General features: G+C 41.2%; 2 protein-coding genes across 3 annotated transcripts; one reads left to right on the top strand and one right to left on the bottom strand.

The window, feature by feature from the left end:
* The first annotated feature begins 13 nt into the window (after window positions 1-13).
* On the top strand, window positions 14-7,490 carry LOC104824854 (tripeptidyl-peptidase 2-like). The gene is made up of 27 exons (XM_019202517.1): window positions 14-164; window positions 249-371; window positions 576-659; window positions 756-943; window positions 1,033-1,207; window positions 1,326-1,447; window positions 1,551-1,630; window positions 1,894-1,952; window positions 2,235-2,389; window positions 2,498-2,676; window positions 2,783-2,895; window positions 2,963-3,133; window positions 3,652-3,780; window positions 3,875-3,975; window positions 4,065-4,182; window positions 4,402-4,481; window positions 5,022-5,094; window positions 5,175-5,260; window positions 5,357-5,408; window positions 5,503-5,634; window positions 5,725-5,796; window positions 5,938-6,030; window positions 6,176-6,271; window positions 6,381-6,479; window positions 6,634-6,726; window positions 6,867-7,025; window positions 7,136-7,490. Exons 1-27 carry the CDS (start codon window positions 33-35, stop codon window positions 7,292-7,294), a joined length of 3,123 nt encoding a protein of 1,040 aa, XP_019058062.1. The 5' UTR covers window positions 14-32; the 3' UTR covers window positions 7,295-7,490.
* Window positions 7,491-7,865: 375 nt separating this feature from the next.
* On the bottom strand, window positions 7,866-10,190 carry LOC104812191 (reticuline oxidase-like protein). 2 transcript variants are annotated; one of them, XM_010539237.2, is made up of 3 exons: window positions 8,551-10,190; window positions 8,199-8,284; window positions 7,984-8,076 (listed from the first exon to the last, which is right to left on the bottom strand). In XM_010539237.2, the coding sequence occupies exons 1-2, from the start codon at window positions 10,154-10,156 to the stop codon at window positions 8,220-8,222; spliced, it is 1,671 nt and encodes a 556-aa protein (XP_010537539.1). In that variant the 5' UTR covers window positions 10,157-10,190; the 3' UTR covers window positions 7,984-8,076; window positions 8,199-8,219. The 2 variants fall into 2 exon arrangements, with proteins under 2 accessions (XP_010537531.1, XP_010537539.1); XM_010539229.2 differs by lacking the exon at window positions 8,199-8,284 and having other exon boundaries at window positions 7,866-8,076.
* Window positions 10,191-10,405: the final 215 nt, after the last annotated feature.

Raw genomic sequence — 10,405 nt, 5'->3', positions numbered from 1 at the left:
TTATTTGCTGCAGAATTGAGCGGAAGTATGGTATGTTTAGCCGATTAGATGCATGCTCCTTTGTTGCCAACGTGTACGATGAGGGAAACACACTAAGCATTGTAACAGATAGTCATTTTCATGGTACCCATGTTGCTGGAATAGCTACTGCCAACCACCCTGGGGTGCTGACGCAACACTATCTTAATTGATTTGTATCGATAATTTTTCGTGGTCAATTAACTCATCTTCTGTGTCTACCTTGTTAGGAGCACTTGTTGAATGGAGTGGCACCTGGTGCACAGATAATATCTTGCAAAATTGGAGACTCACGCTTAGATTCAATGGAGACTGGAACTGGCTTGACACGGGCATTGATAGCAGCTTTAGAGGTAATTATTTGTATATCTGAAAGTAGATAACCGAGGTGATTGATTAATAATGCTTGAAAGTTATTTTCTACCACTTTGATGCTGTTCAATGCCAGAACAGTCTGTGGTGGTGCTGCTTGTTTTTTCTATTTTTGGGCAGAAATGTGTTTTTTCTATCATGCATCTACTTTTGCATGCTGACGTTTTTGTTTTATCCTTGTACAGCATAAATGTGATCTTATCAACATGAGTTATGCAGAGCCATCCCTGCTTCCGGACTACGGACGCTTTATTGATCTTGTTACTGAAGTATCATCTCAGAACCCTCGTATTTGTTTGTCAACTCTTAACATCGCATGTGCTTTATGTCGTATTCATATTGCATGATTTGGAATTCTGTATTAGGCTGTGAACAAGCAACGCCTTGTATTTGTAAGTTGTGCTGGCAACAATGGTCCAGCATTGACGACAGTTGCTGCACCCGGTGGAACAACTTCCAGTATCATCGGTGTTGGTGCCTATGTTTCTCCTGCAATGGCCGCTGGTGCCCATATGGTGGTGGAACCTCCCTGTGAGGGGCTAGTGGCCACTTGGTATTTTCCCCCTTTCTCCTTGCAGTTTGATCGTTTTCTTAGTTTTAGGGTTTAGCAAGCATTAAAATACATGTCAATTTGTGTTGTAGGTCCAGTCGGGGACCAACCTCTGATGGAGATCTTGGTGTCAGCATAAGTGCACCTGGCACAGCTGTTGCTCCTGTTCCTACATGGACACTTCAAAGACGAATGTGTGCGAGTGGAACATCAATGGCATCTCCTTCTGCTTGTGGAGCAATTGCATTACTTCTCAGTGCTTTAAAGGTTTCTGTTCCAACATTTTTTTTTGCCTAGATGTTTTGTCTGGCATGTTCTTTTTATCTCACCATTCTTTTCGGTGCACATTTTTCATTCAATTAAAAGTCTTATGATGCTTTTGCAGGCTCAAGGCATTCAAGTTAGTCCATACAGTGTGCGGAGGGCCATTGAGAATTCATCTGAATCTGTAGGTGATCTACCTGAAGACAAACTATCCATTGGACAGGGACTTATACAAGTTGACAAGTAAAATCCCATCCCATGGAGTTTTTCTTTTCCGTATCTTTTGAGGTTTTTGATTTCAACGGTATAGTTTCTATAATTAGTTTTGCTGTTTATCTCGTTACAGGGCATACGAATACTTGAAACAATTTCAGGAGTGTCCATCTGTTTTCTATCAGATCAAGGTCAATCTCTCTGGAAAATCATGTAAGTATACTCTATGCAATAGATACTAAATGGAAACTTTCATGTACCATCAAGAAAAAAAAAATGACTTTCTGCACCATTTTAAGATTTCTGAAGATCTCAATGCAGAAACATTTTATACTAAAGTTTGCTGAAATCTAGCTGTCGATGTTTCTCATTAGGCTGATAACAATGAAATTGGATGTTCCCGATTCCATCATAGTTTTGAGGGTTCTTTTTTAATAAACATATACTCTTGAAGATTGTTAACTTGTTATCTGCAGCCCCCACATCACGAGGGATCTACCTGCGGGAGGCTACTGATTGCAGACAATCTACTGAGGTGAGTTATTTCTATGTTACGGGAAACATTAGACCCTGAAGTATGCAGAGTCGTCTTTCCAAATGCACGCTAGGCTTACTAGTTTGCATCCTACTTAATATCATTTCTCTTTTTCATCACACTACTGTTCTTTTATTTCTAATGCTCAGAGTATCGAATTTCTAGATTTGTCTTGGATTCAAAATTCCTCTGCTCAGACTCGTTCTCCTCCCAGATAACTTGCACACAGCAGTTTTGTGCTGTGTTTACATTCTGAGACATGCATTGTTGTGACATTGTTAGTGGACGATAAAAGTTGAACCAAAATTCCACGAAGGCGCCAGTAATTTAAAGGACATTGTCCCATTTGAGGAATGTATCGAGTTGGCCTCTACAGATGAAGGAGTTGTAAGAGTTCCCAAGTATCTCCTGCTCACTCATAATGGGCGCAGCTTCGAGTTAGTGTTTTATATTTCTATTTCTATGTATTTTGTTATTCTCTGTTTATTAGTTTCTTTCTTTGTAGTCATGTTTGTTAATAATTTTTATGAACTATCTCTTTTCAGCGTGGTTGTTGATCCTACAAATCTCAGCAATGGTGTGCATTACTTTGAAGTGTATGGGGTTAATTGCAAAACGCCAGAGCGTGGCCCAGTTTTCCGAATCCCTGTCACCATAATAAAGCCCATTACGGTGACACATCAACCTCCAGTGATTTCATTCCCGCAAATGTCATTCATCGCAGGTTATCTTTTGTAGACTTATTGTGGTGTATGAAGACAAACATTATACGGGCTTGAAATGCAAGTCTTGCTTTTTGTTGATATTTCCTTCAATAATTGCACCTCTAGGCCACCTTGAACGAAGATACGTAGAGGTTCCACGTGGTGCGACATGGGTTGAGGCTTCAATAAGAACTTCTGGGTTTGATACCACTCGGCAATTTTTCATTGAAACGCTTCAGGTAAGGCATGTTTAAGGTTTAAAATAATTTTAAATGCTGCTGGTTCTAATCTCTGCTTAATTTGCAGCTATGTCCACTGCAAAGGCCTATCAAGTGGGTGAACCTTGAGACTTTCTCATCTCCATCTTCTAAAAGCTTTTCATTCCCTGTTGTCGGCGGTCAAACTATGGAATTAGCGGTAGCTCAATTGTGGTTTAGCGGCCTTGGAAGTCATGAACCGACTATTGTTGATTTTGAGGTAGGAACTGGGTATCTTAATCCATTTGAGTTCAAACCTTGTCTTTGACTACTGAGGATTGCATGCACTTGTATTTATTTATTTATCTATGCTTCGGCTGCATTGAATCATTCAGCGATCTTTACGTCTGTTTGTATAATTTCCTTTTTGTTATTATTTAGCTGTAGATGCTTTGAGTCCCTTTTAGTTGTTGTGTATGATGCTTGTTCTTTTTTTTTTTTGTTAAAGTATGATGCTTGTTCTTACTTCTGAAGGAGATTATCTTTGTTTCCTCCTTCCCCAATATTTCCTTTTCTAGACATTAGTTTTGTTGCAGCCTTTCTTTCCTCCTACTCATGTCCTATGGAACAATTACTGGGGGTCATTCCAGGATAAAATTTGTAAGCATTAGTTTTGATATTTTGGCATTATTGTGGTAAAGGGAGGATTTTATATTCAATTAGCATTTGGTCATTAGGTTGAGTATCTTGTGATCTTAGTACAAATGAGTTGAAGGGACTTGTGTGTGGTTATTGCAGATTGCATTCCATGGCATTGATGTTGACAAAGAAGAGCTGATACTCGATGGAAGTGAAGCACCGGTTAAAATTGAAGCTGAAGCACTTCTAGCTTCTGAAAAGCTTGTTCCCACAGCTGTTCTTAACAAGGCACAACTTGCCTCTTAAAGATTTTTTGCTTATATCTCACTTGCTTTATTTGTTCACAATTTTTCTTATGCATGGTGTTTTGTTCATACTGTAGATACGAGTTCCATATCGACCTGTTGATGCAAAACTCAAGACTCTATCAACCAGCCGTGACAGACTACCGTCCGGCAAACAGATATTAGCATTGACATTAACGTGGGTTATGCATCTGCTTTTTCTGCTTCAGTTTCTCGTCTATCTCTTTCTCAGTTGTTAGTGAACACCTCATCCTATTTTTTGTGCAGTTACAAGTTCAAACTGGAAGACGGAGCTGAAGTGAAACCGCATATACCCTTGTTGAATAATCGCATATATGACAACAAATTTGAATCCCAGTTTTATATGATCTCTGATGCGAACAAGGTACCCTTTCAACTGACAGCTAAAAAGGATGGATACTACTGGTCTATAGAGGCTTGTAAATTCTGTTTCACATTGTCGACTAAAAAGATGCCGTGTTTCACAAAACTAATGATTTCATTTTTTTTATTTTGCATTCTGTTTAGAATCACTTTTCTTTTCGTGTGTGGTCGGATTAATACCTTCTTTTGAATCTCACATGCTGCCCCTACTTACATCCAGCGTGTATATGCAACGGGTGATGTTTACCCGGAGGCTACAAAACTTCCCAAGGGAGAATATATTCTGCAGCTGTATCTGAGGTTTGTGCTACATCTCTGATAGAACCAGCCAATCTTTTGGATGCATGGACTTTCTTTCTATTTTGAGGTGTAGAGTCATGTCAAACTGACTCCAGGCAGTAACTATCTTCTGAATGAGATTGGTCAGAAAACTGCCCGGAAAGTTTTTTTTTTTTTTTTTGATAATCCGGAAGTTCATCGGACCTTTGCCCAACTACATCTCCCAGAGGATCGGGGAAGCCCATGTGAATGCCCCTCCCCACGCTTGGGTTTGAAGCCAGGGTGAGAGCATGCTTTGCATGTTCTCTCACCACTAGGTCACCCAATCTTGGGTAACTGCCCGGAAAGTTCTCTTGAGCTTTTGGATCGATATTGTCTTTGACTTCAGCTTTGGTTCGTCGTGATATTGGTTTTGATTTAATGGTCGTTGTGAAGCAGCCATTAAAAAACCAAAGTCAAGACAGAGTAGAAATCTGATCTTAGTCTTTCCATAGTGCAGTAAGCTGATGGTTCAACTTTGTGTATCTTACGGTCTCTTCTTATTCGACCTGTTTTCACCAGGCATGAAAATGTGCAGTTGCTGGAAAAGTTGAAGCAGCTTGTTTTGTTTATTGAAAGAAACTTGGCGGAAAAGGTAAAGTTGTGTATTATATTTTTCTTTATACTGAAAATGTGTGGAAAGAAGGCTTGACTCTTTCTCTCTTGGCGTTGCAGGAGGCCATTCGGCTGAACTTCTATTCTGAACCAGACGGTTGTGTCACGGGAAATGGTGCCTTCAAATCATCTGTTTTAATTCCTGGGTATTCTTTCTGTTTGCATATCCTCCTTAAATATTCTTATTGATATACGACACTCTGTTCCCTAAACATGCATCTCTTACTTTTATTTTATTGCAGGAAAAAGGAAGCGTTTTATGTGAGCCAACCCATGAAGGATAAGCTGCCCAAGGTTTTGAACATAGATTGATTGCTGACGTAATTGATTCTGTGGTATTTGTTTCTCTCTGACTGCCTATCGATTTACTGTTTAACTGTACCTGCAGAATGCACCTCAAGGATCTGTGTTGCTGGGAGATATCTCACACGGGAAATTATCATTTGTTGATAAAGAAGGGAAAAATCCGAAAGATAATCCCGTTTCTTATCAGATATCTTATGTCGTTCCACCAAACAAGGTTTCTAGTGAACCTATCTTTTCTTTCCTCATGTCTTTTCTGCCTGGTTTGCACGTGAAGGTAGGTCTTTTTTGACACTTTGTTTGATAGACAGAGGAAGAAAAAGGGAAATTTTCTGCTCCAACTAGCGCTAAATCTGTATTGGAGCGCATGGAGGAAGAGGTAGGGGCAAAATTTTGGTTCCATGCCTTTCTTCGATTCTGGATATACTTTTAGATAGTTGAATCCAGAACTTATTGGTGAATATCTGAATAATTTCTTTTCGACTCTCTTTTCTTGATAATGATGAATCTTTGTAATCAGATTCGTGACAGAAAGATCAAGTTTCTCGGAAGCCTAAAACAAGAAACTGAAGAAGAGCGTTCAGAATGGAAAAAGCTATGTGGTTGTCTCAAGGTTATATATTCTTCCAGTTCAAATGCTTTTCTTTCTTCTCATGAAAACATGTTTATAACATTTTCTAACAGAGGAAATCTTAGAGAGATCGTGTTAGTAGAACAATATGCTGTAAACCGATGTGCACAATCTGTTCCTTTGGCAGTCTGAATACCCAAAATATACCCCACTGCTCGCTAAGATATTGGAAGGTCTGCTTTCTCGATCTGATGCTGAGGACAAAATCAATCACCATGAAAAGGTATAATTAGGAGGAACAAGCAATATAAGAATTTCTTGTTCTTTAGAAATTGCATTAAATGATAGGTGATCTAGAAATGAGCCTGGAAGCTGATTGTCTCTCTTTTCAGGTTATAGATGCAGCAAACGAAGTGATAGACAGTATCGACACGGATGAGTTGGCAAGATTCTTGCCACTCAAACACGATCCAGATGATGAGGATGCTGAGGTGTTTGCAGTCTTTTGTTTACAAAGTTCTTTCACTTTGATCCTGTTTATGTATAGCATTTGACCTCCGAAAGTTTGTCTCAGTGTCTGTGCATTGTATATGGTTTTCAAGATTCGCGAATCTGATTTATACACGATGTTATTTTTCAAATCAGAACTTAAAGAAGAAGATGGAGATGACCCGTGATCAACTAGCAGAGGCATTGTACCAGAAAGGGTTAGCTATGGTGACCATCGAGAATCTGAAGGTAAAGGACACCGATGTATTTCCTCTGTATCGATTATAGTTTCTCTGTTCATTCTCACAAGAATATGTTCTGGTGTTTATGGAGTCATATGATGAAATGTTTTTGGCATCTCATTAACAATATCGATTTGGATACTCAAGGCGGAAAAGGAAGAAGAAGAAGAAAGCGGCGGCCGGAAAGATCTATTCGAAGAGAACTTCAAAGAACTGATGAAATGGGTCGATGTGAAATCGTCCAAGTTCGGTAAACTCAGTGTCCTACGCGAGAAACGGCTGTCACGCCTCGGGATCGCGCTGAAGGTACTTTCTCCCCCTACAAGGAAAGCATATGTAGAATCTCTGATGTGGTAAAAATCATCTGAAGCTAAACATGGTCTCTGGGTGTGTAAATGTTTGATGGGTGGTTTCAGGTGTTGGAGGAAATGATTCAGAGCGAGAATGAGCCTCCGAAGAAGGAACTGTACGAAATGAAGCTGAAGTTGCTGGAGGAGTTGGGTTGGAGCCACTTGGTGGCCTATGAAAAGCAATGGATGCTGGTCCGTTTCCCCACAAGCTCCCCTCTCTTTTAGAAAAAGCTTTTCGTCGAAATATCTCATCAAATTTGTCACGTTTTAGATTAAAAAAAAACAAAAACAAAGGGTCTTGTTGTAGAACGATCCGTGATCTTCTTCATAACACATAATTTTGTGACTTTCTAGGGTTTCTTTTCATGATCTCTTTGAACATGTATGATCCTTAGTGGTTGTTATTGGATCAAAAACCTTATGTTCCAGTCGATTTTTTACGGTTGTTATCTTCCGTTTATGGTGCGATGTTAGAATCATCTACGTGGACTTATGTGCCACAAACATGTCCGGAAACGGACGAATGCACATCATTCTTGTTCTATCGGTTATCTTCCGTACACCCTCGAGATCGGTTAGATTTATTGTGAAATCCAATCCTTACACTCTATACATATATACACCCCCCTAAAATGAGTTGAGAAGATTAAGTCAAAGCATCTAGAGAGAGAAATTTCCATATTAGACCCTCGTGATCAGTCCAAATGGACAGATAACCGCAATTAATGGACGAAAAATGATTAAGTCAAACTCGAATAAGTCAGTCCAACCACTTTTAATTTTTAAATATCTAAAAAAAACGAAATGAAATTTAATTATACAGCGAAAGGGGTTTAGACTTTTCCAAAGGTTTCAGTCATGAACACCAACCACTTCGCGCAATGTTAAAACCACAACTTGCAAAACCACGGGCACAAGACCAAACATTGCAACCATGCTGAATCCGGCGGTTCCTCCTCCTGCTCCATTACTCGGACCCGCACCCGACCCAGCTGCCGTTCTCGCAGCTGCAGCCAAAACCCGCCTCCATCAGCCATCGATCCGATACCCAACGACAAAATGAAATGTAATGCATATCACAGATTCTCATTCAACACCACCAGAACATGATCTACCCTAATAACAATACCAGAAATCACCATCCATCGGCTCAAATCACCGTAGATTTTTCCGAGCCGATGTCGATATCTTCGTGTTTCCGGAGATTTCCAGGTCCTGTAGATGCAGAAGTAGGAACGATACATTCAACGGATCGCATTCACTTTTAAGCTACCACTTTGAATAATCAAAACTCCTTAAGCAAGGAATCCATGAACAAGAGTACAACGATAACGTAGACAACGAGATAAAATAGACATCGAACTATATATTTATATCGTATATTACATGAAATACAATCAAATTGCTTCACTAACACTTGATTAACAACCATAAGAATAATCGGATGAGATAGTTAAGCTCTTCGGCTCTTTATTCCTTACTTGCCAAGGTAGGTATACTCTGCTCGTTCCTGAAGAAATTCTTGGGATCGACCTCTGTTTTTATCTTAACCAGTCGATCGAAATTGTCTCCAAAGTACTTTCTTCCGTACACCTCTCCTTCCTCGAAGCTGTTCTTCCCGTGATCGTTCACTCCGATATCGAGATCTCTGTAATTCAGATACGCGTTTCTCGGGTTCTTGGTCACGAATGCGGTCGTGTAACTGTAAAGCCTCTTGGCTTGTGCCAGGAAGTCCTTCTCTGATTCTGCAGAAGGGTCGTTCCAGTTGACGGAGTACTGAATCTTGAAGAGCTTGTTTCGATGCGGAAATGGCGTTTGCCCCACCGGGATTTCGCTCATTCTCCCACCGTATGGGTTGAAAACTAACCCTACTTTGCCTACATCGATCATCCTCTTGAACAACCAATCCAACCCATCTTTGCTGATCTCAGTCGCGACGTAATCTGATTTCCTTTTGAGGAAACCGGCCGAGTCAAGGTCACGATCAAGAAGCACATTAGGGTTAATGGCAGTGGCATTTACGTGATTATCCCACCAGAGAACGGATTGAATCCAGGACATCTCCGTACAGTTCTCCTTCTTCAGACCCAGTTCAGGAAACTCCTTACTCAACAGAGAAACCACGTTGTCTGCTCTTCCTAGAAACAGAGCAACCACTGAGGCTCTCACCGTTCTCTGCTTCTTCCTCGTCACGGGCTGAATCAGCATTCTCATGAACAGGTTCGGGTCCGTCTTCGGGGCCACGAATTGCCACCGGTGAACCATCTCCGTCGCGCCTTGGCCCATGAACTGCTCGATCCGGAACACCGTCACTGTCTCTGGTACGGGCACGAGCTTGATCTTGTAACCCAACAGGACGCCGAAGCTCGCGCCGCCTCCGCCGCTAATCGCCCAGAACAAATCCTCGCCCATTGTTCTCCGGTCAAGAATCCGACCGTTCACATCCACGATCTTCGCGTCCACGACGTTATCCACCGACAATCCGTACTTCCTCAGCATGTTTCCGTACCCTGCTCCGCTTATGTGTCCGCCGACGCCGACCGTCGGACAAACTCCGGCGGGAAAGCCGTGGACTTGGCTCTTCTCCCAAATTCGGTAATAAACTTCGCCGAGTGTCGCGCCGGAAGAAATCCAGGCGGATTCTTCGGCGATGTCGACGGAGATGTCCCTGAGATTCGACATGTCGAGGATGAAAAAGGGTTGGTCTGAGATGTAGGAGAGTCCCTCGTAGTCGTGTCCGCCGCTGCGGATCTTAAGGAGGAATCCTAGGGTTTTGGAGCAGATTACGGCGGCGGAGACGTGATTCTCGGAGCGAGGAGTGACGATGATGGTGGGTTTCGGAGAAGACGAGGTGTTGAAGCGGGCATTTCGGATGTAGGCGCGAAGAACAGAAGAGTAAGATGGGTTTGTCTGAGAGAAGACATCGTCTGAGATTTCCGATTGTGGGGATTTAGTTTGGTCGGAGAAGCACTTGATGAAGGAATCGTAGACTGAAGAATCGGAAGGAGGAGTTGCAGACGAGGAAAGAGGAAGAGACTCGAGGAAGAGGAGGAAGAAGAAGACAGAGACAAAGGGTAGTTTGGTCATCGCGAAGGAATCTTGGTTTTTGTGCTCTCTCTGCAGTTTTTGGAGCGTATTTATAACTGTAACATAGATAACCTCTTTGGGATTAGTGGTTTTAAATTTAATTAATTTAATAAACAATAATATATTTATTTCCCACTTTGTCCTTTTATTTACTTTACATTTTTTTTTTATATATTTTGTAAAGGAATCGATAATTGTTTTCGATTGAGAGATTTCAGTCAATGGTCGCAGAGCATTCAGAGGTTGATG

Source organism: Tarenaya hassleriana, unplaced genomic scaffold, assembly GCF_000463585.1.
Source record: "Tarenaya hassleriana unplaced genomic scaffold, ASM46358v1 Cleome1, whole genome shotgun sequence".
In the NCBI taxonomy this organism is placed as follows: domain Eukaryota; kingdom Viridiplantae; phylum Streptophyta; class Magnoliopsida; order Brassicales; family Cleomaceae; genus Tarenaya; species Tarenaya hassleriana.
This window is presented reverse-complemented; position numbering and strand designations above follow the sequence as displayed.